The sequence below is a fragment of the Euwallacea fornicatus genome, chromosome 16, assembly GCF_040115645.1.
Source record: "Euwallacea fornicatus isolate EFF26 chromosome 16, ASM4011564v1, whole genome shotgun sequence".
NCBI lineage: Eukaryota > Metazoa > Arthropoda > Insecta > Coleoptera > Curculionidae > Euwallacea > Euwallacea fornicatus.
In genome coordinates this window covers 219,222-247,141 of record NC_089556.1, presented here as the reverse complement: position 1 = coordinate 247,141, position 27,920 = coordinate 219,222, and the positions used below count along the sequence as shown (strand labels likewise).

At 33.4% G+C, this 27,920-nt stretch overlaps 8 protein-coding genes and 1 non-coding gene across 14 annotated transcripts; 3 read left to right on the top strand and 6 right to left on the bottom strand.

The window, feature by feature from the left end:
* Positions 1 to 269: 269 nt before the first annotated feature.
* On the top strand, positions 270 to 13,240 carry LOC136343873 (oxysterol-binding protein-related protein 9). Of its 2 annotated transcripts, XM_066290849.1 has the most exons (15): positions 270 to 470; positions 5,711 to 5,911; positions 6,002 to 6,103; positions 6,158 to 6,235; positions 6,312 to 6,362; positions 7,140 to 7,215; positions 7,962 to 8,051; positions 8,677 to 8,791; positions 10,451 to 10,602; positions 10,699 to 10,888; positions 11,024 to 11,286; positions 11,381 to 11,502; positions 11,556 to 11,828; positions 12,040 to 12,270; positions 12,326 to 13,240. In XM_066290849.1, the coding sequence occupies exons 1-15, from the start codon at positions 363 to 365 to the stop codon at positions 12,410 to 12,412; spliced, it is 2,139 nt and encodes a 712-aa protein (XP_066146946.1). In that variant the 5' UTR covers positions 270 to 362; the 3' UTR covers positions 12,413 to 13,240. The 2 variants fall into 2 exon arrangements, with proteins under 2 accessions (XP_066146946.1, XP_066146947.1); XM_066290850.1 differs by lacking the exons at positions 270 to 470; positions 5,711 to 5,911; positions 6,002 to 6,103; ... (3 more) ...; positions 7,962 to 8,051; positions 8,677 to 8,791 and adding an exon at positions 8,821 to 10,090.
* On the bottom strand, positions 3,030 to 4,297 carry LOC136343875 (very long chain fatty acid elongase AAEL008004-like). Its single transcript, XM_066290854.1, has 4 exons — positions 4,109 to 4,297; positions 3,614 to 4,051; positions 3,412 to 3,551; positions 3,030 to 3,356 (listed from the first exon to the last, which is right to left on the bottom strand). The coding sequence occupies exons 1-4, from the start codon at positions 4,155 to 4,157 to the stop codon at positions 3,201 to 3,203; spliced, it is 783 nt and encodes a 260-aa protein (XP_066146951.1). The 5' UTR covers positions 4,158 to 4,297; the 3' UTR covers positions 3,030 to 3,200.
* Positions 13,241 to 13,707: 467 nt separating the features above from the next.
* LOC136343876 (glutathione S-transferase 1-like) lies at positions 13,708 to 15,163 on the top strand. Its single transcript, XM_066290855.1, has 4 exons — positions 13,708 to 14,200; positions 14,267 to 14,467; positions 14,759 to 14,926; positions 14,977 to 15,163. Exons 1-4 carry the CDS (start codon positions 14,060 to 14,062, stop codon positions 15,130 to 15,132), a joined length of 666 nt encoding a protein of 221 aa, XP_066146952.1. The 5' UTR covers positions 13,708 to 14,059; the 3' UTR covers positions 15,133 to 15,163.
* A 52-nt stretch (positions 15,164 to 15,215) lies between these two features.
* On the bottom strand, positions 15,216 to 18,977 carry LOC136343874 (synaptic vesicle 2-related protein). 3 transcript variants are annotated; one of them, XM_066290853.1, is made up of 11 exons: positions 18,505 to 18,966; positions 17,849 to 18,008; positions 17,695 to 17,791; positions 17,298 to 17,422; positions 17,169 to 17,232; positions 16,989 to 17,114; positions 16,699 to 16,913; positions 16,460 to 16,647; positions 16,295 to 16,406; positions 16,068 to 16,242; positions 15,216 to 15,734 (listed from the first exon to the last, which is right to left on the bottom strand). In XM_066290853.1, the coding sequence occupies exons 1-11, from the start codon at positions 18,638 to 18,640 to the stop codon at positions 15,585 to 15,587; spliced, it is 1,548 nt and encodes a 515-aa protein (XP_066146950.1). In that variant the 5' UTR covers positions 18,641 to 18,966; the 3' UTR covers positions 15,216 to 15,584. The 3 variants fall into 3 exon arrangements, with proteins under 3 accessions (XP_066146950.1, XP_066146949.1, XP_066146948.1); XM_066290852.1 differs by having other exon boundaries at positions 16,061 to 16,242; positions 16,989 to 17,232; positions 18,505 to 18,977; XM_066290851.1 differs by having other exon boundaries at positions 16,989 to 17,232; positions 18,505 to 18,969.
* A 147-nt stretch (positions 18,978 to 19,124) lies between these two features.
* On the bottom strand, positions 19,125 to 19,265 carry LOC136344296 (U4 spliceosomal RNA). The gene has a single exon (XR_010732941.1). It is a non-coding gene; the product is annotated as a U4 spliceosomal RNA (small nuclear RNA).
* A 498-nt stretch (positions 19,266 to 19,763) lies between these two features.
* On the bottom strand, positions 19,764 to 21,739 carry Mocs2B (Molybdenum cofactor synthesis 2B). Its single transcript, XM_066290825.1, has 6 exons — positions 21,492 to 21,739; positions 21,244 to 21,419; positions 20,478 to 20,673; positions 20,256 to 20,335; positions 19,978 to 20,198; positions 19,764 to 19,919 (listed from the first exon to the last, which is right to left on the bottom strand). The coding sequence occupies exons 1-6, from the start codon at positions 21,737 to 21,739 to the stop codon at positions 19,809 to 19,811; spliced, it is 1,032 nt and encodes a 343-aa protein (XP_066146922.1). The 3' UTR covers positions 19,764 to 19,808.
* A 13-nt stretch (positions 21,740 to 21,752) lies between these two features.
* On the bottom strand, positions 21,753 to 22,007 carry Mocs2A (Molybdenum cofactor synthesis 2A). The gene has a single exon (XM_066290847.1). The coding sequence runs from the start codon at positions 22,005 to 22,007 to the stop codon at positions 21,753 to 21,755; it is 255 nt and encodes an 84-aa protein (XP_066146944.1).
* Positions 22,008 to 22,353: 346 nt separating this feature from the next.
* Positions 22,354 to 25,320, top strand: Wdr92 (WD repeat domain 92). The gene is made up of 5 exons (XM_066290824.1): positions 22,354 to 23,068; positions 23,211 to 23,341; positions 23,680 to 23,897; positions 24,460 to 24,692; positions 25,073 to 25,320. Exons 1-5 carry the CDS (start codon positions 22,785 to 22,787, stop codon positions 25,278 to 25,280), a joined length of 1,074 nt encoding a protein of 357 aa, XP_066146921.1. The 5' UTR covers positions 22,354 to 22,784; the 3' UTR covers positions 25,281 to 25,320.
* LOC136343863 (JNK1/MAPK8-associated membrane protein) lies at positions 25,300 to 27,910 on the bottom strand. 3 transcript variants are annotated; one of them, XM_066290828.1, is made up of 5 exons: positions 27,504 to 27,910; positions 27,218 to 27,430; positions 26,395 to 26,564; positions 26,079 to 26,337; positions 25,300 to 26,028 (listed from the first exon to the last, which is right to left on the bottom strand). In XM_066290828.1, exons 1-5 carry the CDS (start codon positions 27,725 to 27,727, stop codon positions 25,932 to 25,934), a joined length of 963 nt encoding a protein of 320 aa, XP_066146925.1. In that variant the 5' UTR covers positions 27,728 to 27,910; the 3' UTR covers positions 25,300 to 25,931. The 3 variants fall into 3 exon arrangements, with proteins under 3 accessions (XP_066146925.1, XP_066146928.1, XP_066146926.1); XM_066290831.1 differs by having other exon boundaries at positions 25,300 to 26,020; positions 27,504 to 27,908; XM_066290829.1 differs by having other exon boundaries at positions 25,300 to 26,006; positions 27,504 to 27,903.
* Between the last annotated feature and the right edge of the window lie 10 nt (positions 27,911 to 27,920).

Sequence of the window (27,920 nt, the reverse complement as noted above, 5' to 3'; positions counted from 1 at the left end):
TGATAAAAAACAGTTTCGTTCGAATTACACTCGAGCAATTTATATATAAATATTAAGCTTATTTATTCCTAGTTACCTATTTTGTTTCCATAGAACTATTATGAAATTAGCTTTAGTGAGGCTATTTATCCCTAAGCAACCAAACAATTTACACTACTGTATTCTTTCTGCGATTATTTTTTTCCATGAGATAAAAAGAGACAAAAAACTTGCATCACGAAGTAGAAATTATAATGACACTATTGAGTCACTTTGACATTTTGATTGTCGTTGTCATTCATTTTACAAATAACAAAAACGAGAATTCGCATGTACCCAAAAAGTGTTTAATTTATTAGGTTTTAAATGGTTTCAATGGAAAAATGGCAGTGATGGAGGGTTCCCTGAGTAAATGGACGAATGTGATGAAAGGATGGCAGTACCGATGGTTCGTCCTGGACGATAATTCCGGTCTTCTGTCATACTACACAGTAAGTACTTGCTTCTGTTTGAGATGTAATTAGCACTGCAAACAAGGGCGTTTAGTGTTGTATTTCTAGTAAATTGGCCTCTTTTTTCATCTCAGATTTAAAAGTAAATACTGAGAATTAACTTCAAGTCCCACATTGTTTGATTTCTTCTCACCTGTGTAAGGCTGCTTAAAATGAGAGTAAAGACTCGATACTATAGATACACCTCGCTAATTCTAAGCAGCTTTCTCCTTTTTGATAAGTTCTTATCACATTTAAAGAGCATAATGCAAAAGACGGATTTCCAGCTATTTTCCCAAACATATAAATGATAAATGCTTCTCTTGTCTCAGAAGTAATTGATTACTTAATAAAGCGCCATGCCTAAGGTCACCATTTATGAATTAAATAATGCTATAAGTGAGGTATAAAGGTCTTTGCTTCCTTTTTTTATTTGTTTTAGTTTGACATTCATATTTCTACAAATTCAAGTAACATTTAGAGCTTTTTTTTGGTAATTTACTTTACAAACTTATGGAGAAAAGTCCTTTATTATATAGGCAATAGAAATCACTATCTTTGAATGTTGATTTCCAATCTAATTCCTTTGAAAAATATCAATTTACAGGTAATGAAGGTTTTTTGTACTTATTAGTTCATTACTTTTTTTAAATATTTGTCTATTGTAGATTTATCTACTTAAGTAGATAAGGTATCTTAATAGATATAAATGTGATTATATGTGAATCTATCTAGGTTTGAATTTTTAATACAATATTATTAGAGTAAATTTTTGTATAGAATGTAGTAACTGACAAGACATAAAATAATCCACCATTATGTCTTTGTTTTAATCTATTTGATAACATTTTTTTATCGATATATCTAGCTGTTGGTATCATTATCATGTCAAAAACCAAAATGTTCAAACTCCCTTCATTTACTTCCATTTAGGCATTCTTTAACATATGTCTAATGTTGTATATCCTACATTTTTCATTATGTAACTTATACTATTTTTAATAAGCAGTTGACAAAAATTTCAGCCCATAGATCTGTCTCTTCCATTGACACAGCCATAAGCAAAGGTTTTGTATTTAACATTTAATTTAAAGGCCTTCATAGTTAAATGTAATTTGTAATGAACAAAACAGTAGATTTTCTTGTAATCTGTATTTCTCTTAAAAATATATGTGTAGAATATCTTTAGTCCTCTGCTTTTGTTTCTTTATAATAGTATTTTTGAGTAGTTCTGTATGGTACTTAATTAATGTACCCTAAACTTAAATTACATAGTGAGAACTTTTTTCAATTTAAGGAAAAAAAATTAGTTTTATTTTAACTTTATTTTTTCTCAAAGATTTGAAGAAATTGTTTTTATTAATACAGAGGGTGTGATAAATCCTTGGCCATGCCTGTGGCAAAATTGAGAAACAGATCGCTGAGGTATTTCTGGGTTGTATCAAACCAAATCAGCATTCGTAACGTTTTTGAAGGAATATTAATTAATGCAATTCACAGAATATTTTGCAAAAAAATGTATAGGGTCATAAAGGTTATTGTTCCCATTCTTCCAAAATCCTTGTTTTTCATCAAAAGAAATTAAATACTTCATTATTGGTACGGTTTATTTCTAAAGAATATATAGTGGAAAAATTGGTACTAATTAAATAAAAGGCTTATTTCCTGTGATAAATAATTTAAATTTGGAATTTTTAGCTGCGCAAACACTAAAAATTCCGAGCAGTCGTACCTATGCATCTGCAGAAAGCGATTTTACAATTATTACGTTAAAAAATAAATAAGTGTCTTTTTATTCATTTTTTCATATTTCGCCTTAAACTTAAATTTCAAAATAATATCTCATTTTGTACTTAATTTATTCCAATTACTATGTAGTATATAATTGTGATCATTCAGTTGTATACATCAGAAATGGGACGCACACACGAATAATTGTAAAATTAACTTTTCGCTTAAATTAAAATTTACCTACCGGTTTGGAACTTTGCAAGTCATTCTATTGTGTTAGTGCATGAAAATATAATTGAACTGCTGACGTAAAGAACAAGAGGTACGGAAATGTCATTATTTGCCTATACTGGTACCGTACACAAAATTGCGAATTTGTACGTGTATTAAAAAACGACTAACGGGAAGGACGTGGCGTCTCACGTTAGTGAGCCACCGAATTTTGTTATTTTGTGATGTGAATTTATTTAAAAATATTTAAAAACAGACACTTACATCCGAAGTGCAACCTAAATTCTATAATAACCAAGCTGCGATCCTGTGCGAACAGAACGTTTTTAAATAAAAATTTGTATATTAAAGCGATCACTCTTTAAAAATGTATCCATCTATTACCGCTTTACCTGGGCCCCACAAATCTATCGAAAAAACAGTACTTTACATGTCCATACCTGTTTTTGGAAAGAAAGGTCATTTAAAATACATTTGGTGTTTTCTTAAACCTTCACAAGACTTAAAATCTTGATAAGTTGGCGCTTAATTACCACAGAAACATATCTAAAATTGCATATTTTACAACTATCGCGTTATACAGAAAAATTTCAGAAATTTAAAGTTCGCTTTTATTGAATCATCTCATTTATTTCGATGCTTTACATCCTCTGAAAATTTTTAGCCACGTTTCAAATCCTATTATCTACGAATTTAATAATCTCACTTAACTTAAAATCAAAATAGCTTTATTCGCACACTATCTTAATAACAATTATTATTATTATGTTACCTTTGTTTGATATAGTTGGCTTTATAAAAGTCGTAAAACATTTTATATACGAGTATAACATTCGGAATGAATGCAGCAATAAATAATCTTGGACTCCGGCATCCTGGTTGCAAATTCAGTAAAGCATGGATTAGTATAATAGTGAATTGTATCTAAATTAAAATTAACGTTACACTACAAAACCTCATTGAGTGCCATGTTTCTTACCATTTGAGCTATGGTTAACTTTGGTTTCCACGGAGCAAGCTTCTTTTGCCATTTTGGTCCCAACGAGGATAAGAAGTAATATGTGTACATTAGAATGTGAATAAAACTATTTAACATTAATGGGACTGACGCGGCGGCACCTAAAATATCAGTATTTATTGTTATTTGGTTACGACTTGTCATTAACTAACGTGATAATTACCTCCGACATATTTACAAGCAATCCAAGACATTGCGAAAGTAGATGAATGGTGGTAGACATGTAGGGTGGAGATTTGGTTTGCCTTCTTGCGGAGATTGAAAAATATCGTCTCAATTAGCTCTGACATTTTCAAAAAATAAACCCAGTGAAAGCATTTGAGTAGAGACAGGGATTCGGGATTAGAAGAAAAACTCATAGGCTCACAGCTGAAGCTGTATAAACCCTGTATCCATCCAGCTTGTATCGTCCATTGCAAGATGTAGATACACATTACTATTTGATAAATATTATAAATTCTAATTATAGTTTTGAGTTTGTACGGTTTTCGGTTTTTCATATAGGCAGGCAGAAATCCATAAATTAAGGCGAAGTAAATGAGAATTATGTACACTGTGGGCCATGGGCTTGACATCAGCAGCCAACCAGACACTCTCTTATCTAGATTAAAATACAAAAACAATGTAGTGAGATAAAGAAATGTGTTATCGTACGTACCTCCATTTTCCATCATGTGATCAATAGTAAAATTGTCCATTCCTAACATTTAAACAGTAATACCGAAATACTCGCAAAAACGTACTGAGTGAACTGCTGGAAGCTATTTTACGTTCCTACCTGGGGCCAAAGAATTTTGTAAATTTTCATAAGCAGCCACACACTACTAAATCGGTATAAAGTGTCAATTCTAATTTATTGAGGATCAATATGCAAATTTCCATTGAGCGTTGGTATGTGCTGCATGAATTACATAAAAAAAATGGTATTAATATGCTGTATGATAATTCATAGTAAAGAGTTCAATTTGAGTTCACATATCTGTTGGTGTGGCGTCACCATGAGAGTAATAAATAAATAAAACAATTTGTCTGGATTTTTCCTTAAACAATTCCCTTGGAAGGTTTTTTCCGCTGAATTACAAAGTGCCTCACTTAAAAAATCGTGAGGTAAAAAAGTGAAACGATTCAAGGCTTCTTTTTTTTCCTGGATTTAAGGGCTTAGTCTTGCTCGGAACAACGTTAAATAGTTCCTTAATCTTCGTATCCCTTAATGCCTTCTTTATTTCTTCTCCTGTAATTTCCAGTATATTTCCCTTGTGTCTTCTTCAATTTTCCAGTAACTGTGTGGCATTTTCTTTCCATTAGTGCTTTTTGTGCGTGTGAGGTTCGCCTCATGCACAACCATGTATAGGTAACTAAGTGTTATTCATGATCATTAAACAAGACGGTACACTCTGGTTTTTATTATGCAAAATAATGTACAGTTGTTTTGTCGCACGTCAAACGTTATTATTATACAGATAATCATAAATTATTCGCTTCAAACGTATAAAACTTATATAATAATAACATATGAATTCCTTTAAGGGTATTGGAAACAAACCTTTTTTTGGCCACAATTTGAATACACACAATAGAGAAGTGGTTTGAACGAAAAAATGCCTTATCCTACCACTGGAATCCATTCAAAGAAAGATGATTTTTTTTTTAAATCAAAACTCGCATCGACAAACATTTTTCTACTTTATTCCATATTTGAATTCTTTCCATCGTGTGGCCCTTTTACTCATTATATTTTGAGAAATAATTCTAAAACGTGCTCAACAATGAGTCAAGTTTACAAATAGGCACATAAGACCCAAGTCGATGTGGCAACACCATCAATGTGCTCTAGCGTTGTTTTTATTATGTTTTTTTATAAGGATCCGGGCAGAAATCCTTTTTTTAGGTACTTTGACTAGCGTCGCCCGTCTCATAAATGACTCGTTCCTCCTTTTATCACTTGAATTAAACATTTTTTAAATTTTTTATAATGTTTTGGCACGTGTATTATTGATCGAGGCCAATAAACCTTAGCTACCGTTAGAAAGATTGCTGGTTACTTTTTTGCAAGGAAACAATATAAACTGAGTGGGTAGCGTGTCTCGCACTATCCATTCATAGCGGTTCGAACGTGGATGCCTATCTGGTTCATAGTTGTGAGTTCTTTTATAAATTATTGAATTCTTATTGAAACGTCCACGTAGAGAAAACTACAAAAAAAAATCCACTTTACACCTCCACCAAGTCCTTTTTTTTATATCGATAAAATTTTTTCCAGTCAAAAGAGAAAATGATGCGCGGTGTTAGACGAGGCTGTGTCAGATTAAAAGGGGCAGTCATAGGCATTGATGACGAAGATGACAGCACCTTTACCATCACTGTAGATCACAAAACCTTCCACTTCCAAGCCAGGGACGCCGAGGAGCGCCACAAATGGGTGCATGCTTTGGAAGACACCATTATTAGGCACGCTAGTAGGGTGAGTAGGTGCCGTTTTCATGTCACGGCCTAATGATTCGGCCTTCCTTTAGCCTCTGTTTCATCTAGACATATAACTTTCTTGTTTCAGACAAGATACGACACGTACCACGTGTCTCCGACTATAAAAGACTTTGACAACAAAGTTTCGGAGGCTGACGCGTATCTACAGCTTATGATTGAAGAAACTAAGGTAATGTCTTTTTCAGCACCAATTTAAATCCTCAATGGTAATATTTTCTTGCAGAAAGTAGAAGATAGGATAGAAATTTTAACCGAACCGGAAGAGAAGGTGAAGTGTCAGATTATTTTAGAGCATGCAAATGTGAGTGATTTTCTTATCAAAAAAAATAAATAAATAAATAAGAAAATTAGATATATTTTATATGTATATTTTTTAGGTGATGTTGGATAATATAAAACATTCTATAGTGCTGCTTCAAATAGCCAAGGTATGTACTTTTAGTATTATAGTATTATTTATTAGTATTTTAGTATTATATCTAAATTTAAGTTCGTTTCTTTTTCTCAGTGTTGTAAAAATTGTCTCATAAATTAGCGGGTTTTTCTCAAATTGTGTGGACAATATTTTATGGATCTTCACATGGAAAAAAACTATAAATACACTTACTGTTATCTAATCATCATATCGGTGACTTTGATATCGACACAATGAATGAGTTTTATTATTTACGGAAATGTGCTTTGTTTCAGTAATTTTTTTTACATTCCTGGCAGGGCAATGGTTATATATGAAATCTTTGAAACTTACTATGATATGTATTTTTAGTTGTAGGTATGGAAAGATGCCTATTTTTTAGAGTAATATTAAAGGTTTGTTAATTTAAGCTTTATTTTCCAAGCTTTTTACGTACTTTGGTATGTGATCTATTAATCCATAGGCATAGAAATAGTTCCCTTGATAGTAACTATTTTTAAAATCCAAAAAAGAGGTATGTCATATGATATATGAAAATTATTAGGCTTTGAAAATCTATGAAGCTCAGTATTTATAGAAAACTCAGACTTCTAGGTACTCGTACCAATAAGCTTGACAAGTGTTCATGTTCAGATTTAATTTATCGTACAGGTATATCACATAATTTTTGACAATAATTCGAGAATGAAAGTAAACTCATGATGGGGTAAAATGATTACAGCAACCTACAAGTTACCCATCTCCTCCTGCTTTTAAAGTCAACATTATTATTAATGCATTTGTTTTTAAGAATACAGCTCATCCAGTTAATGGTGTATACAATCCGAGACCTGGAACGTCCAGCAGTGTCACGTCCATTCATGATGGTAAGTTTGATTTAAAAATATAAATTGCAGAGAGGTGGAAAACCAGAATACCTGTATATGTTATATACAGTTTCGACTAGAAAAAATCTGAAGTAGGCGTTAATATGTCAGCTGCATGTCTTGAATATATTAATTGTTTAACGATAATGTTATCAACGTCAGATGTGTAACGGTAAGTGCTAAATGGCCTAATAAGCGCCTTATATATAACGTTCCCCGCCTAATACTTTTTTTTAAATAATTACCTGCTACAACATCCTGATTTATTTTCAAATTCTTTATCTTATGTTATATTAAAATCCCACTCAAAAAGATTTTATTTCTTCCCCACAAATGCCAGCATTTTCAAATTTATATCGTTTTACCGCGTAATCCACATGAATTACATCAACAAAAACGTACTTCTTTAAATTGTCTTTAATAAGGAGGTTAATTTTGTTATTGCTTTAATTAGCTTTTGTTTTGGTCCATACGCGCTACTCACTGGGAAACTACGTTAAAGCGTACGTCAGCTTAAATATTACTATTAAAGTACATTTGTTGAATTCTGAAGATCGCTCTGCGTATTTTGTTACGGAAAATATTATTGTTTTTATCAGTACTTGGTGATCACATCGAAGGAGTAATTCATTACAGTAATTGTTGTCAACTATAGTTTTTGGCATTCAACAGACTGTGAGGCGTTAGCTTTGCTAAGAGGAGTCAGCGATTTCATTTCCAGCTTACGTTGTAATATTTGATTTTAGATGCGATTCCAGTACAAGCAGTTATTCAACAGGGTATAGAACTTGGGTCGGAATGCATCGAAAATGGCCGAAGAGCTCTTAGAACTTTGTGTGAGTGGATTTATGTTTTTTTTTATAGTTATATAAAACTACTTTCCAAAGTGCAATGTCGTCGATTAAATTAAATTCTAATATTAACACTGAAATTATTGTCAACAATAAAGCAATCATAGTACAATAAAATGATCTTTAGTCTATTTAATTTGCCTCATTCAATGCAAATTTGTCAAAGAGAAGTGTTTTATAATTTAGTTCTAACAATTAATAAATAATATTGTTTGCACAATGCAAGGGCGGCAGAATTAAGTTGCTAAAAAGTCAAAGAAAATAAAAATAATAAAAAAACACTTGACAAAATAAGGTATTTTAATCTTTACAAATCGTATTCTGCTATTAAAACTAGACTGGAGTTCCAATCTAGTCATTCATACCTATCCAGATATGACTTTTTATCATAAATTGAAAAATTATCTCTATTTTTTCTTACTGTTACTATTAGAACTGCAAATGGTTGGAAAGATGATGAAAATTCTGCACTTTTGCACTTAAATTCATGAATTCTCTATTACAAAGTACTTATTACATCATTTAACAGTATACAAACGATATCATTTTTAATTGTTATCTTGAAAAGTCTGTGACACCTTTCTAGAAAGGTTTCTCTCTTTATTTTTAGCTACGGCAACCGCCTTAATAGTACCTGATATGTCATACTCAAGTTCGGAAGGAGAAGAAGACTTTTTCGACGCCAACGACGACCCATTCGCTGGGAGCCAAATACCATCACCCACGTAAGTCTTTCATTTTAGTAGTTCACTTTCACTCAAGAAATTTTTTATTGTGAACTCCAGAAATGAATACGATTTCTGGCGATCAAAATGCTTCACAATGTCCAGACACGTCAAGAATCTAACAAAATAAACTGCTTCTTATCGATTAGTTTGGACCTCATATTAATCCTTAAAATATCAAATGTTTAAATTAAGAACTCCAGAAACGAAAATTAAAGTAAGAAAGCACCGTTGTATCTCGAAAACTTACAGAGTTATTGCAACTCGCTTTGCATCGGCTTATAAACTGTTAGGAAATAATTCATTTTATACATACCTTTTGACCCATATTGTTATACAGATCTGAGAAACGCACAAGGTTAAATATGGTGAAACGTGAAGAAATAGCTAGTTCTAGCTGAATTATTCTCTTGTGGAAAATCTCAAGCTCAATTCAACTAATTTCTCTCAGAAAATTGATCTTATCTTTAATTAGACAATTTTTTTGAAACTATTGTTCCGTACCAACTCAAAAAAGCATAGAAAAAACAAACAGAGGAAATAATTAGTCCCAACGGGAGATCCGCCCCTGACCTCTGACCGGGTGCAATGCGCCGTCACCCCCAGCTCTCCAGCAGGCGTCGCGACGTAATGCGTCGCCCTAACCCCAAAAAAGCCAGGCATATGATTTGATAAATCGCTCAATCACTAACGCACAGTGTCGATTGCAGAGAAAAAAACCGTAATTGCTTTCGAGCATTGCGGGTAAAAGCAAAAACACTCTCGTCTTATCGTTGTTTTAATCATATATTATAACTGGTTTTTAGTGGTGGTATTGAAATAAGACTTTTGTGGCAAATTTGTTGGTGCTTACATTAATATTTAACGTGAGATTTCATCTTATTAATATTCGTGACTAGCAGGTATTATCCACCATTTTGACCAGATTTTAACTACATTGACCAAGCATGTGCTTCCTCAATTATTCGCCGTAATGTTATATCAAACTAAGTTGGTATCAGAATACTTAAAATTATTACGCCTCATGCATTATGTCACCAGGCCACCACGATTACCGTTTCCAATTCCATCGCTAGAAGTATTAAATTTTAATAGAAATTCCAGCGCTTATATAACTTGTATACTGCCTCGTAAAGTCACATAAGCCTTCATCCGCCTATACAAATATTTGCAATAAAAAGTTAGTTTTGATCAATAATAGTGAATCCAATCAATCTTCGTTAATGAAAGTGCCGTTACTCATGACGAAAGCAATATGATGCGCCTTTTGAATAGCAAGCTGACGTTTCGACGTCGAAGGTAACTGAGCTTTCAAATTTCCTTTCAGTTTGTTTATTCGAGACTACCTACAATTTAAATTTATTGATTTCCACCTAGGTCGAAAATAATGTGCAAGTAAAATTGCCGGGAGAATAATTGCGAAATATATGCATAACTCCATCTGCTTGATAAATGCCTGGCAAATTTGTCCATCGTTTAATAATTTGGGCTTTAACAACATTAGTAGTTCTCAAAATAATCCATTATTATTCGATTCCTGTTATTATTTCTTACAATATGTCGCTTTTTAAATAAAGTTTTGTTCCAGGAATTTTAACGTGAATAACCTATTGCATGATTCAGGTTGATTAATGCTTTCCCTGTCAATTTCTTTCGTAGCAGTTTGCGGTCTTTCGATAATGAAGGTCAAACGCAATTGTCCAAGCCTAACCCGCCCGCAATGGTCAATACAGCCCAAAGAACACCGTCCGTCCGGAAAGGCAGCGATAATTCGTCGAGGAGTGGAAATCAGGAAAATCTTGATTATGATGGTGAGAATTTTTCAGTGAATTTAAATCTTTGAATGTGAAGCGGTTCGGTTTGCAACTTTATATTTAAGATTTGATTTATTTATTTTTTTTTTTAAGCATTATACGAAGATGAGGACGAGCTTGATGTAGAAATGGAGAGCCATGGATCTGTCATTAGACACCTTCTCTCCCAAGTGAAAATTGGGATGGACCTAACTAAAGTAGTACTGCCGACATTTATTTTAGAGAGACGGTCTCTCTTGGAAATGTACGCAGATTATTTCGCACATCCAGATTTATTCACATGGTAAGTAAGAGATATGATCATTTAGAGCACATATTAATGAAGACCAGTGTCTGGACTGCTTTCCAAATACCCCAAGACAATTGCATTTGAAATACAAATTACATTTCCTGCCTTTCCATAAGTTTTTCGTTTTAGTGTCCCTGATTTGAAAGACCCAAGAGATCGAATGGTGCAGGTAGTCAAATGGTACTTATCATCCTATCATGCTGGCCGTAAAAGTTCCGTAGCCAAGAAACCGTACAACCCCATTTTGGGGGAAATATTCCGGTGCCATTGGGATGTTGCCGATGATGGTGTTGCTCTGAATGGGACCGAAACTGTTTCGGACGGTCCGGTACCTTGGTGCAAACGAAACCAATTGACTTTTGTTGCGGAACAAGTATCGCATCACCCTCCTAGTAAGTGATTATTGCCTACAGAAATATTTATTTTGAACTCTACCTCCTGTTTTTGACACATTTTCTACTGATCTTTATCCTATCATTCTTTCAGTATCTGCATTTTATGCCGAATGCGTGAAAAAGCGGATAAGTTTCAATGCTCATGTATATACAAAGTCTAAGTTCCTCGGTCTTTCCGTTTGTGTTTACAACATAGGTCAAGGGACCGTTTCTGTAAGTAAAATTTACTACAAGTTTCTTAATATTTACCTTTAAAATCCCTTGAGGTGCTTGACTACAACGAAGAATACGTGGTAACATTTCCCAACGGGTACGGAAGGTCGATCCTGACGACGCCTTGGATCGAATTAGGCGGAACTGTGACTATACATTCCCCACAAACAGGTTATCATTGTGATATAGAGTTTCTTACGAAGCCCTTTTACGGAAACAAGAAACATAAGGTTACGGCTGATGTGTATGGGCCCGACGAAAAAAAGCCGTTTTTGAATATTAGCGGTGAATGGAATGGTGTTATGGAAGCCAAATGGGTTGATAAAGTAAGGACATAGTTTTAATATCATCGAGTACTACATGTAGAATGCAAATCAATATTATCAGAAGTGATAGTAAGCTTCACACAAATCTGGTCCCAAGTTGACCTCAGATTCTTCCTAAGAAAAATAGAAAGATACGACAATTAAGATTTGAATTTTCAGTAATTGAAATTTCGGAGGAAGTATTGGCTTAGAAATTTCTAATCTATTTTAGCTTGAACCCGAATTATTTATTGACGTAAACGCACTGAACATAGTGAAGAAACAAGTCAGACCTATCAGCCAACAGGATGACAACGAATCTAGAAAACTGTGGAAGGAAGTAACTGCCGGATTAAAGTTTAACGAAATAGATAAAGCCACTAACGCCAAACAGGCGTTGGAGCAAAAGCAAAGGGATGAGGCTAAGGAGAGAAAAGAGAGTGGAAAAGACTGGCAAACGAAAGTGAGTTCTCATAGTAAAAAATGCGTATTCATACATTAAAAACTATTATTTGTAGTTGTTTAAAAAATGCGGGGAGGACCAATGGTTTTACGTAAAACCATTGAAACAGCGCATTACCGCGTATGCAACGAACGCCACGTGAAAACTTTAGCTTTAAAAATTTTCACACCTGATGTCCCCCCAACTCGTCATGATTTAAATTTTCATGATCAATAAGTAAACTGTGATATAAGTCATGAAAATTTTATCTATTCCACTAATGAGGTAATGATCTAATTTAGGGGTTTTCTTTGCCTGAACACCACTGGACTTGGTGTTGTGAGAAAACTCTTCTCCAAACATTCGTACTTCCCATATTTTTTATAATATTAAAAATACCTAATCGTGCGTTGAATAGATTATTAAGTGATCGATTTAATAATAATTATTATTGTAAGGTGTGTTAAAAGACACTGTAGAAAATTTATTGCCATAATATTAAATTATTTTAATATTGCAAATTAGACAGGTAAATATACAGGGTTCAATAGATTTCCAGCTTACTTGCCTTGGTATTTCCAGCCAATATTGAAAGATATGAGCCAGGTAAATTCAATCAACAAAATTCTCCCTTACATTAAATTCTTAGGCCTGTATTTGTGGAACAAAGAATAATTTTGCCATCAACTAGGTAAAGAAATACCTACTAATCCTCCTGTATCTTACGATTTATACTAATAACTTGGGTTGTGGTTGAATTTCGGGAAGTGGACTTTTGCAAAAAGAAACTAATACTTATTCTACATTTTAAGCTGAACTTATAGTTTTTTGTTATCTAACATTTTCTTTATTTGTATGTACTGTATATACACAAGCGATAGTATTAATAATGATTCTTGTAATTATTGTTTTTTTTTTGGATGGGCATAAGCGCTGCCGGTCAGCATTTATACATATTTCCCTTGTTAATAAAACGTACATTTTTCCATAATTTCCTCTATAGTTTCTTTTTAGTATTATTCGATTAAGGGGATTTAATGTTTGCCTATTTTTAGTTATAGTAAAAACTTGCCTAAAAGCTTCATAGTACAATCAGATATATTTAAATGTGACTTACTTCCCAGCCAATTCCTTTAAATAAATTATATTCACACATATCATTCATTGGTTTGTCTTATTTGTTAGATTTTTGACGAAATTATTTTGTTTTTGTACGTAAAATGAAGCTCTTTAATCTGTTATTCGTTGTATTATACATTGTTAAGAAATCGTATGAATAAAATTGTCGCGAACGCCTTTATCTTCTTCAGGATGATATGCATATAGGTACTTGTAGTATATAAATTTATTGTCGCAATCAATCAATACTGAGGCCAAATTAACGTTAAAGCTTAACAAGTAATGCAGTGTTTTTTTTTTAATTGTCTCTGCGAATGAAGGCAACATATTTAATGCATTCGCCTATTTGATCAGAAGATAGTGTCAAACTATAATTAACAATCGTAGTGACCAAAATTCAATAGATCCTGCATGAGTATAAGCTGTATCTGACAATGTGCTGAGGGCCGTCAAGCTGTCATTCTGATAACTTATATTTTTCAACTTAAATAAATTAGTTTACCGTCGTTTTGATAGCCTGCATGCTTCATATCACAGAGAGAAAGATGCTCACTTGTGTCACTCCTTGTCTGTCTTTTATTTCCTCCTAACCTCGATTTGGAAATATTCGAATAATTTAAACATAATTGCGGTTAAGAGAGAAGAGATCCTCATTGATCTCACCAGCAAAAGATACAAACCGATAATAGATATGGGATTAACTATCTATCACTTCCCTCCCAGTGCTCCTTCCAGAGGAGCTTTGCTGGCTGCAAAAGCCTTAAACCTTGACGTGGACGTGCAAATAGTTAATCTATTTAAAAAGGACCAACTCCAGGAGGACTTTGTTAAGGTGCTCTAACTACAGTTCCCTTAATGTCACCCAATGCAAGTACTAACGCATAAACCATTGCCACAGATTAATCCACAACACACAGTACCTACACTCACAGATGGGGACTTTACGCTTTGGGACAGCCATGCTATTGGGCCTTATTTGGCCACAGTCTATGGCAAAGACCGAAGTTTCTATCCTACTAATCCAAAGGAAAGAGCTATTGTGGATCAGAGATTGTATTTCGATTGTGGAACTTTACATCCTCGAGTCAGAGCAATTTTTGTAGGTATCTGACAGTTTTAGTAGATATAGACAATCTCTAACTGTTCTGAGGATAGCAATGGTAGACCCACCTAAATAAGATACCTTGTAGAACAAAGTGATCCTCCTTAATAAAAGGTAGATTGCGACAGGTGAATCATTCTTTAATCTCAAGAGTCACTAATCTTCAAAAATGTATTATAATTCACTCAAATAAGTTAAGGCAATTTCGAAACATTAACATTGTGTAAACATGCTCAAAAAATTAGAGCTAAGCATCTTTCTTTTAAACAGTTAATTCTTGTATTGCAGTATCCTATAATATATCTTGGAGAAGATCAAATTCTTGATGAGTTGAAACAGCCTTTAGAGGAAGCCTTAGGATTCTTAGATGTTTTTCTTGAAGGGAATAATTTTGTTGCAGGAAATAAATTAACAGTTGCAGATTGTTCCTTAGTGGCAACAGTGGCAAATCTTGTGGTAAGTGATCAATTATAACATTGCTTTGTGAATTAATGTTTTTTTTTCAGGCTGTTGGTTGGAATATTAAACCTTATGCCAATGTGAACAATTGGTTTGCTAGGTGCACATTAACCATTCCTGGATATGCTGAAGTGAATCAGGCTGGTGCCGAAGAATATGCTAAAGTTGTTAAAAGTAAAATGGCGCCTGGCCAGTTACATTAATAGGGACAATACAATGAATTTTTAAAACGATCATATAGTATTTTCTGTGGTGGGAGGCCATTAATAATATCAAACTAAACATATTTTAAATAAATAGAAAATTTTATTACCTACATTAGTCAATAAATTAATATAAATTTAAAAAATGTTTCCCAGCACCAAATTATCACATTCCACATTTATTTTTCTTATTCTAAGTTATGTAAACACATGGATATAAGCTACATTGATTAATAATGATAACTATGTGCCTGCTAAATAACAAAATATATAAATAATATTAAATAAATAAATAGTGCTTTCCTAAAATTTAAAAATAGAAGGCTTTGGCTTTGAATAATCATCATTAATAACTAGCATGCATTTTGCAGATTTAAATTGTTACATATTAAGTGATATCTGCAAAATTCCATGCGGAAACATTACAGGATTTATTTTCTTTAACAAGTAGTTCACTTATTGGCGCTAGCTTGTTCCACCGTGTTTTCAGGTAACTCCTTTCCTGTGGTTTCAATAGGTAACAGTAAACAAGCAATGGCAGCCAAAAGAGCGGCTGCTGCGTATATCGAAGTAGCAAAAGATATCGATGTCTTTAAAAGAACCTGGAAATATGACAGTGTGCCTTCAAAATCTAGGTATAAAATGAAAATATTTTCATATAAAAATACATAGTTGTTACCAAATTTACTAGTCAAAAAGTACTAAAAATACCTAAAAGATGTTTTTTTTCTAGAAGAACATTCGGTAATGTGGCTTTGTCGCCCACGTTTACGAGCTAAAAGTAACACTTCACTGTACATGTCTTGATGATTTAATTGATTGCGGTAAATCAATTGCTGACAAAACTCCGTTTGATGTCGTTTAGTCAATGGCAATAAACGTGCAGTGAAGTATCACGCACTTATTAGATAACTTGTAGTTACTCAACTGTTTACCTGCGCTACATATGGAGTGACCATAGCTCCCAATCTGGCCATAGCACTGCAAGACCCCACGCCCACTGACCTGAGCGATGTAGGATATACTTCAGGGGTATAAACATATGCAGCTTGAAATACTCCTGCTATAATGCCCCGCGCCAAAAATAGCATTAAGGTCAATATGGCCCTCCTACAATGGAAACAGTACATAAATACTTTTTTTTTTATGTTGAAATACTTACTTTCCCGGGCAAATAACAAGAAAACTGCAACATATGGCGTAGGCGATAAATTGAACAGCCATCGTTTTCTTTCTCCCAAATCGCTCGATAATAGATATTGTTATAAAAATACCTTAAATTAGGAATTTTTAAGAGAGTGATATCAGCTATTAAAGAGTGATATACCGGGAAATTCAGCTAAAGTGGTCCACAATAAATCAATGTAATCGGTAGTTTGGAGCTGTCGGCAATCAGCGACGCAAGTATCCAAACTCTGTCCAGGTTTTACTCCTTCTCTGCACACAATCGACGAAGTTTCAAATAACTCAGTAGTCATCAAAACCAAACCGTAATAACAGAAAGCACAGGAAGACCTAAAGTAACTCATTAAAAAAAAATCTCAAAAGCTTAAGAAACGTTCTAACCATATGAACCATAAAAGTAGAGATGTTAACCTCAGAGATGGTACTAATAAGTCCTTAAAACGGCCTCTGTGAGGTGAAGACAAGGTGACATCGTCCACCACCAGTCTCCCTAGAAGCATGGGTTTACCATTGTCTTTTGCAATTTTTTCTAGAGTTTCTAAAGCTTTATCAGTCTGCCCGCTGGCAACATGATACCTAGCCGATTCTGGAAGCCACTAAATCAATTTTGTTTTTTACAGGACTTGTATTTAAATCCGAGCATAATTCATGCAGGAACAACACAAACTTACTGGACAAATCATGGCAAAAGCTAACAATGGGCCTGTGGACAAAGCTAACAACCATTGCCAACCCAAAGTGGGCATTACGATTAACGCTAAGGCTACTTCAAAACAAGCCCCTAACGCCCAAAAACACTGCAAAATAACTATTCTATTTGACGTTGATTGGTTACAGGGAAATCGACTTACGTCAAGGAGTACTACACATTTTGCACGTTGCTTTGTGGGCAAAAATTCAGCATACAGTGTAACACTAAAAACAACACTCTAGACATTCAGCAAAACAATCAAACTCAGAATTAAATGTAAGATACTTACGACTGCGGCGTGCATCCGATGGCAAAACCTACAAGGCCCCTCAGTAGAAGCATCCACATGAAACTGGGAGCTATTGAACTTAGCAACCCATAATAAAATAATAATACTGCACATAAGCTTAGTGCCTAGAATAAAGAAATTTAGTGATAACAGAGGTCAATATCACTTCATGTTTTAAGGTATGCTTTTTCTAATACTGTAAATAAAAAACATTTATGTTTAAAAGCATAAAAATGTTGTCTTATGTATATCAGGTGTAAAACACACTTTTCACATGTAATTGACTGTGCTAAATGTCTTTTGAGATGTAGCCTTTTCTTTATGTCACACATTTTAAGATATTTTTGAAACAGTTATGGAAAATAACATTTTCATAAAACTTTCAACAAAAACATACATGCTTTCTTCCATATCTATCACTTAGATTGCCCCAAAATGTTGAGGAAAGCATCATTCCAAGGAACACTATAGTTGTTGTTAAAGCTTGCTGATACCTAACAAATATAATTATTTGAAATACCATCATGGTGGTTAAATTCATTCATTTTCACCTTGTAAGGTGCCAGCTGCAGTGTAATGCTGGCGAAAGTATGGATAAAATAGTCATTTCCATGCTGTCTGCCATCCAACACAGGCCAGTCCATAGTGAGAGTTTCACTTGGAACCAACCAAATCCTAGGGCATTGACTGCCTGAGTTACTGTGTATGTATCTACAAAAAGTACAATGGCAAATTATGTAAAATTTGGAAGGAGCTTTTAATTTTCTCATTGAGGTCAGACACATCCTGACTTCCAATATGACGATTAGACCATATGAAGCCCTATTTACTTGGAAAACACACATTTTGGTCCAGAACTAATTCAATTAAGAAACTTACTTCACTCCTTTTTACAAGAATATTACAACATGTAGCAGATTGAAAAACATATTTAAGGTGATAAAGACAGAAATAAAAGCAACTCAAAATTAAAATTAAAAATGAATTGAGCTGGTGTTATTAGACCTATACTGGTGTTTTTATTTTAAATTACATGATGTCTTGATTTTAATCTTTAAAAAGTGAGGTCTTTCATTATTTCAGATTTTATAATCATACATTCATTCAGATTGAATAATCATAGAGATCCGGTATGATTATTCACTCTGAGGGAAGTATCCACTTTTCACTTAAATCCCAATGGTTTTGTGTTCCTACCAGTACTCACCATCAGGAACTACTGCAACTGAGGCCATTTCAATCTCTTGCGGAATTATAGTATCGGGATCCACAGGCTCATTTCTAGATTGAGCCGTACTATTCCCATCAATATCTTGATATCCTTTGGTCCGTTTTAATACCATTGTTCAAATTCGAAGTTAATAAACTTTAATATTATTTGTTTACGTGGATTTGTGTGTAAACATAACCTAAATTGAATATTGAAGTTTGTTGACAGTTTCGAGCATCTAACAGCTACATTGGAATTTATGGATTGCCCCAGGGGATAGAGATAACCATAACATTAAAGAATAAAACTATACAAATGTCTAACAAAAAACGCTTCTCCGACTGAAAAAAAATCATCAGATCTCATCAAAAGGTTCCATTTTTGTGTGACCTTTAATTATTGATTGTTACTAACCGTTGCCAAAAAAATTTCAAATAGATAAGCAACTTAACGTAAAAGGCAACCACAATTTACATACAAAAGTCCTCTCGACGGACTTAATACTACATATTGGCCATTGTTCTCAAATCGATAATCCTTAAACCAGGACTGGTTCGAAAATCGCGGTCCTGTACCAGACTCAAACCCTGACGTTTACTATTCAATTATATCAACAGCCTCAACGGAGGCTTACAAAAATTGCCTTAGCGCACGGTCTTTCACGTGCACATGGCGGGGTATTGGTTAAAGTTTTCAACTAGCAATAATCGCACCTCGGATAAACCTCATCGGTTACGATAATGCCACTGCGCAAAGCTGACGAGAAGAGTTGAAAATATCAATAGTCAAGACGCTTTATTTTAGAAGGGCAGTCTGAAAGGGCAAGTGGCGCACTCTATGATCGTTCTTGTGGGATTATATACCTGACTCATTACAGCCAAGTGCTTCATATCGTTGCCATATGATATATGACCTATTTCGTGAAACGGATTTATTTTAATACACTGTCACCCAAAAAAAATCTACGGATTTTCAGACTCTCGTAGTCACAACAAAATTTAAATAAACATGTTGATAAAAAGAACTAAAACCTGTGAGCAAATTTAACGTGTTTCTTCAACTGGACTTCATACTTGAATATTGAAAAAAGAAACTATCAAATTTAACTATGTGTAGCACTGCAGAAAATATGTCTAAAACTGTATTCAGTATTCGACTAAAAGAGAACCTGGATAGTTCCATTAAAATTATTAAAATTAACAGTTAAATTTGTTTAGTCACAACGCATGGGAATTGTAAAGAATAGACAATGAAAATTTGCTTGCAATTATTTATTAAATATTCCAAACTTATACCAAACATTAATTATTACTTAAACATTTCTTCTCCACTTCTGCAATAAGCTCATCTAATTCTGATGGTAAAAATATTTTTTTTTTCAATGATTTATTGGACATCACGGACGATTTCTCCTGCAAATCCAAGTTTATGCAATATTAAATATATAGAAGAACATCATAGATTACACACCCAAAATTGTAAATATTCAGGAGACAGACTTTCTAGCAAGAGTAAACGGTCTTCCAAGTGTTTAAGTCTTTGATAGATACTTTTTGGCGCAGCGTTTCCTAAGCTTAATTGCGATTCTAATATGTGAACTCGCTCTTCAATGCCATTAGAAGGTATATATTTTTTCATGTAGTTCCAGTCCTTTTGGTCTCTGTATTGATAGCAATTCAAAACCCTTTCAACTAAAAAAAAATATAGATATGTATGAAAATTTAATATTATCACCTATAACATTGTACCTTGTAAATGACTTTTTGAATCTTTCCTTTTTGGTACAGTAGCATCTATTCTTGCGCAACTATAATCAGGATCCTTTTGGCTAAAATATTAACTGGTTTTGTCAAGTTTAAAAAACACCTTAGAAGATCAAATCTCATTTTGTGATAAATTTTTTCAAATATCTCTTTTTTTTATAAATAATTATGTTCACAAAATAATAACAAAATATATAATTGACTTACCATCTAAAAAATTCTCTATCATTATGAGCATTAATTTCAGCTCTTTTTCTTTCCATAAACTTCTCAATCCTGGTATTAAGTTCAGAATTTAAGGCTTTGATTTGTATTAAATGTGGTGGAATATAATCTGTTTGAACTTCTTGAACAATATCGAACTTGCATTTTTTCCTTCGTGGGGGATATACTTCATTATCAGCTAAAATAAAACTACTATTTAATGGAATAACCCCAAATAATACTTTATTTTTTAGAATGTAAAGTATTAACAATGTTAAAATAATATTTGCATAATATAAATCAACAATTACCCAAATAGGGTGGTCCTCTATGAAATGCATCAATGGATTATGGAAGAACTATAAATAGGGAAAACTTGAAAGTTTAACAATTTTCTCTATTTATAGTTCTTCCAATGCAAAGTATGAAAGTTGCAAAGGGCAAGAAGCCATGACATGTTGCTTTCTTAAAATTATTTTGCTCATGTTGTTTCCTGTAGCTTTAACATTGGTGTAAACTTTGAGCTTTTATAGTTCTTTCATAATCAATTCCTAAAGGTCTACCCTATAATGCATAACGAAATCATCTTATCACATTTTTGTTACTGTATGTTACATTGGATAGAGAACATGTTTAATATCATATAAATTATATTCGATAGCCAATCTTGAACTGATGCAAAAAAGGGGAGAAAACTACCAATTTTCTACTCTGAACATGATTAAGAAACAAAGTACTTAAAATTCTACATAATTATTTGACCACTGACATTCTTTATTTTCCTTCCAAGTTGCCTCATTATTGGAATACACCTCCTTCTTCCAAATAGGAACAGATTGCTTTAAGTGGTTTATGCAAAACTCCGTTGCTTTTAAGGCCTCCTCTCTGTGAGGGGAGGAGATGGCAATTACAACACTGGTTTCTTTAATAGGAACCTCACCCAATCTGAAATAAAAAATAAAACAGAATTGACGTTATAATACAATCCTTTGTTTCAATTTTCAGAGTTTCTTCTACCTATGATACATGGCAATATTTTCCACTTCAGGCCATTCTTTTCTAATCTCAGTACAGATCCTTTCCATTGCTTTAATTCCCATTGATTCATAAGCTTCATATTCGAGATTAACTACAGTCTTTCCTTCAAATTTATCCCTAGTGGTTCCAATGAAAACTGATATAGCCCCACAAGAAGTTGAAGTAACCAAGTTAGTAACATCCTGAATATTCAGTTTGTCAGTTTTAAAAGCTAAGAAGTTGCTCATGATGATTGAGGAACTATCCTCCACTGAGAGGAGGAATTATTGCAACCTCGTCACCCTCGTTGAGACAAAGATGGTCTTCAATATGGCACAGATCTTGGTTCACTGAGATTAGAATGTTATTTCTTATTTGTTGTAAAGAATATTGTTTTACGATTATTTCTAAAAGATTATGGCAGCTTATTGCATCCGGGAGTATTAAAGTATCTACACTTTTACCGGCCAATTCTCTAGCACGAGCAAATAGCAATAGTTTTACTTTTACAACCATACTATTCCAAGACTTCTGGTATGCAATAATAACGTGAATTTTATCATACCTTGTGCTACTTATTTACTTACTATTACGTAGTTTATCAAACTAATGAACATTCAAAACACATTGGGCTTTTTATATTATTTTGCAATTACAAAAACAAAAATAAATTCGGATTTAAAAATAAATAAAGATAAAAGATACAAAATTAACGTATAGCTACCATTAAAGTTATGTTACGAGACTTGAAACGTGGCAACACCGCGATTAGTACATGGAAGATAATCTTTTTAATAACTGAAATATTTTTCGTTTTTACAGCACATTCAGTTCTTAAAGTCGAATAATAAAACCACTTTATAGCATGTTAGAATGTGAAAGAATAAAAAGTAATTGATATTAATTTTGACTTTTCTATTAATGATTTGAAGCAATTCCCAAAAAAATAATCAAATAAAGGAGCTCTTAAATCCCTGGTGATCCCTCCACTGGATCCATCTCTGTGTGAATAACTCAATCTATTTATCGAATGCATGCGCTCGACAACTGTGAATTCCACTCCGGCGTACGTTCACAATCCTAAACGTCTTACGGCACTGAAAACCCTATGCTGGCAACTGGCAAATTTTCAATTTCCCCCTCTAACGTAGAAATTATATTTAATAGGTTTTATATTTCAACTTATTGTGTATAGATGTCCCCAAGAACAGCTTTCCGTTTCCGCTGTTTGGTCAATAACGCACCTTCGAACTATAGGAAAAAAAAGATTAAAATTTATCATTTGTGAAGAAAATGGAGAATTTAGCGAAACCTCAAATAATTTGTCACAATGAAAAATCATTAGATTATGCAATTCACGACGTGAAATGGATTCCTTGTTCAGCGAAATTTGTCTCTGTCGGTGGAAAATCCAATGGGGCTGGCATTGTGGAAATTTACTCCCTGTCCGCGGAGGGGGTGGATAAAATTGACGAGTTCCGTAAAAAGGATTACTTTAAATGTTGCACTTTCGAGGCGTCTAGTTTGAGGAATAGGCATTTAGCCACAGGGGACTTCTCAGGACGGTTGCAAGTTTGGTAAGTATTTAGTTATAATTTGAAACCTTGTTATTAGCCACTAATACGCATTATCCATTTAAATTTTTCCGTTAAAATAAAGGTTTAAAAATTCACGATTCTTAGATATAATATATATAACTTATGATTGTTGCTTTTACAGGGATTTACAGGACACTTTAATGCCAGTTTACAAAACCACCGTACATACAGCCGTAATTAATTCTATCGATGGGGTGGCGGGTCAGACTGCAAACTGTGGTGCCCCCGAATTGGTTACTGGATCTCGAGATGGTAATACCCGATTTTGGGAAAAATATATAACTACTTAAGCCAAAAAAAAACTAAAAACGCATGAAATACCGATAATTTTTTAGATCACTTTTAGGTGAACTTGAGCCTGCTATTTTTCAATTCGGACCATTCGTTTTTTCTGGGTCGTTATCACCTTACTTTTTTCTAAGCTGGACCTAAATTTCAGATTACCCCAATTGTTTAGTTTTGACTTTCCAAAATGTTCATTTTCAAGCAATATTACGAACGTAACTACCGAATTTGTAGTTCTAATATAATCATTAAAAAAAAATGAATCATACGGCAAGAAAGGAATTGGTTATTGTGTATATTTTAAGGATGTGTCATGGTTTGGGATATTCGACAAAAAGATGTCCCCGTTGCAAAATTTACTCCTTTAGAAGGTCAAGCAGGCAGAGATTGTTGGTGTGTGGCATTCGGCGATTCTTATAATAACGAAGACAGGGTGGTCGCTGCCGGATATGATAACGGTGATGTTAAGATATTCGACTTAAAGACGATGAGTGTTAGATGGACAAAATGCTTAAGAAATGGAGTGAGTCTTAACATTCCTGGTATATTGAAGATACAAATCAATTCGAAAGTACAATGTAAATGGTATTCCAACTTATTAAAAATCCCGGATGGCCATATAATACAAATTGGTTTTCCTAGTAAAAGTAGCGATGGCATGAATTAAATTTGCAAATGAAACGCTCAGTTCAGCAGATTCCACAATTGAGCAGCTGTCGGGATGTTTGCTGAATTACACCTCGCCTTCAAATAGATTTAAATCCACGCTGACGTTAATTTTGCTCCGAATCCCAAACAGTTGCACCATGGTCACTTCTGCTGACTGCAGTAAATAGATAGTAGTAGTAGATATGTAGTAAATTTAAAATTTTATTTTTTCACGAACTCTATTACATTACAGGCCAAACTGTCTATCAGGACTGGTTTTTTTTCTATAATAGTCTACACGACACGTAACGTTCGAATAATTAACGATTTTCACTCTTTTACAGGCATATCCAGTAATTTTAATTATTTTTTAAATTACACTGATATTTCAATTTTGAAATTCCATATCGACTAATTAATTATAACATTCCGCTTAGGTCGTTAGTATACAATTTGACCGCAAAGACATTCCAATGAACAAGATGGTTGTTACCACGTTGGAATCAAAACTATTTTGCTTTGATGTGCGAACGCAACATCCAAAAAAGGGATTTGCACATCTTGTCGAAAATGCGCATGCGTCAACAATTTGGCAGGCCAGACATTTGCCTCAAAACAGAGACATATTTATGACCACTGGCGGTAGCGGTTCGCTTTGTTTGTGGAAATAGTAAGTGTTACGCTAATAAAGATGTAGCAATGGTATTTTCCAGTAATGAAATTATGACGCATAAGCAAGATCAAATTATTCATTTAGAACTGGTTTCTAATATTTCTAAAGCTGAAAATTAATAACGAAAGTAATAATTATTTAAATAAATACAATTTAGAATAACACATTGTTAATACACTTGTTCAACAGTTCCAATACCGAAAATTGTTAATTAATTAACACTCTAAATTGGGCAATGGATGTATGTCTTCGTTTACCGAACCCACGCCAATGCTGCATCAATATGATGATATCATTAAAAATCTATCAAATTCATTTCTATCAAAATAAATGTAAAATTAATTTGCTTAACGTATCAATTACATATATGTTTGCAGCTCTTATCCATCCAAACGTGTTGAAAATGACTCGGAGGGTATTCCATATGGAGTTATGGGGGAACTACAGCAGTTGCAGAACAACGTCGTGTCCGATCAACCTATAACTGCGTTTGACTGGTGCGTGAGTAAATTAGGCTTATCTGTGTGTTCCGCATATGACCAAACTTTAAGGGTTTTAATTACCACTAAATTAAATTTGTATTAACGTTAAATTAAACATTAAATAAATAAAAAGGTTTATTCGATTTCTCGTTTTTATCTTTCCATTTTCTCCTAAACCGCGCTATAATTCACTTTTTGCCGTTTTGGTGCGGTTTGAGTTCCTGTATCTTCCAAACGATTTCTATGAGAGAATTTAACTATTGAATCTGATGCTTTCAAAATTTAGAAATAATGCACTTATTATGTGAAATTTTAAAATAAACGATATTCTTACTAGTTAGTAGTTCCTAACTGATATAATAAGAATCCATGGTTAGCTTTCGCCATCCCTGACCCTAGATAAAGAGTAATGATCAAAAAAATAATAAAAATTGAACTGTAACATTTAGGTAAGTGAAATCGCCACTCACACAGATAAACACCCAATATATCTTGAACGATAAAATATTATACGTCATAAAATACTTTATCGGAAATACATTTCCATATTAAATACACGTAGGAGATAAGTTTTCGGCGATTATTTTAAAAGCATCTGAAGGTGACTTTTATTTGCTTTTACTAGCGCGATCCGCTACCTCTACTGTCAGTTCTATTTAAAAGTTCACACATCTTTAAGAGATCTCTAGCCCGTGACTGGCATATGGGACTTCTGGGTTCTAGAGGCTGGGGATGCCGATAATAATCATAATAATTAACCAGAGTTGGATTTTCCCTTCGTTTGAATCGGCTTTTGTGCTATAAATAGAACTTGTTGGGATCTGTAAACCTGAAAATTAAATACTAACAGACTATATCAAAGTTACAATTAAAACTTAAATATTGCTAAACTATAACTTACCTTGCGGTAAGAATGTAAAAAACAGCTGGGAGAGGAACCAAAATCAGCAACAAGCTGTGAACCAACGGATCAACCAGTTCCGTTAACGAAATTATTCCATAAGCGTGAATGCACCAATGGCCTAACACAATCACTACATTTCTTGGCTGGGTTAAAGTTGAACGAATAAGTGCCGGTATTGTTTGCTCCATCCGTACTGCAAAATGGGCTGCGCAGGATATAACTGAGACCACAACGATTAGATAGGGGAATGAGTAATCTGGAAAATTAAAGGAATGTCAGATTTTACACACAACATTGATGATATAGTACTCACAAATTAGTCCTCCTATAATAGCATGAATTAATACCAACACAGGAATAAAATACATAGCTGCATATATTGACATTTTGCCTTGTTTTGGTAGGAACTTCTTACAAACCCAAGGGCGAAGCAATAGCATGGTGCTCAAATTAAGAACATAGAATATAAAAACAAGAGTATATCTAAAAAGGAAAAAGAAAGGACTTATATACATAAGATAAAAAAAGATTATTAAAGATTTATACTTCAAATCTGATCACTTTTTTTGATAAACAAGGCTATCCAAAATATCCAATAAAAAAAATGGTCACAAATATTTGCTTACTATAATTTCAGCGGTTTATACATTAAATCTCAATTTAACTAGAGTCTGAACAATTCAACCAGTAGTTACCCAATTGTTACCTGAACCAAGTCCAGTCAATAATTTTTGAAGAAAATAACTTGGTCAACTAAGTCACTCAGAATGTGAATTTGATCAAATTTGTTATTGGTATTAATGAAATATAAGCAAATAGGAATTGGTATTGGATTTTAAGGAGCATCAAGTTTTTTGTATTATATTTGATTTCTAGAAGCTCAGTACTTTTAGTAGAACACACTTCTAGAAGCACTTTCTTAGCAGTTATAAATGCCCATTAAATCAGTAGATAAAAAGAATAAAATATTAATTTCATTGCTATTTTACATCTATAAGGTCATTCATAAAACTTCAACCTAAGCTTACATAATTCTGTTTATTATATCGACTTTATCAAGAAATTTGCATGATCCACATACTTATATTTCATGACAGTGAAACTGAAAAATTCTATTTCACTTCTAAAATGCTTACAAGGGATATACTGCCTCCTGGGTACAATACAATTTGTCTTCATAATTTGGCCGCGGATTGTGCAACAGTGTATACCAATCTGCCAATGATTGGCAATTGCAGCTATGAATATTGAAAATTCCAACTGGATTTACTGATAATAGAGCCAATAAACATGAAACAAAAACCTCAATTAAAGCTGTTATGTGCAATGTTAACACATTTTTGCTGAAACTAAAATTAAGAGTAATGGCTACAATAATAATTATTATCAACAAACATATGCATGAAGGCAAACAACACAAACCTTTGTCTCATTGAAACCATATCAATGAAGAACCAATGCAAAACTAAAACAGTAAGGACAATAAAGCCTAGGTACAGCCAATCATATAATTTAGGGCTGTCTAAACAAGGTTCACATATAAAATTTGAATCATTTCTTCTGAAACCTCTTGGACAGGGCCCACAGTCTGAAAAATTTCCATCTTCTAGAACATTCCGTCCACAATATAAACCAGGGCAATACATTGCTAATGTGAGATTTTCGTTTTGTTAGTGTTAAAATTTCTTAATTTTATTAGCGTCATAAAAAGTGGAAAATAATATTAACGAAAATTTTAATTTTGTTTTCCTTGTTGTTAACTTCAAATATTAAATATTTAGATAAATTGGGTTATGTTGGCTGTCAATGTCAAATGTGTCAAATATTGACAATCGTTAG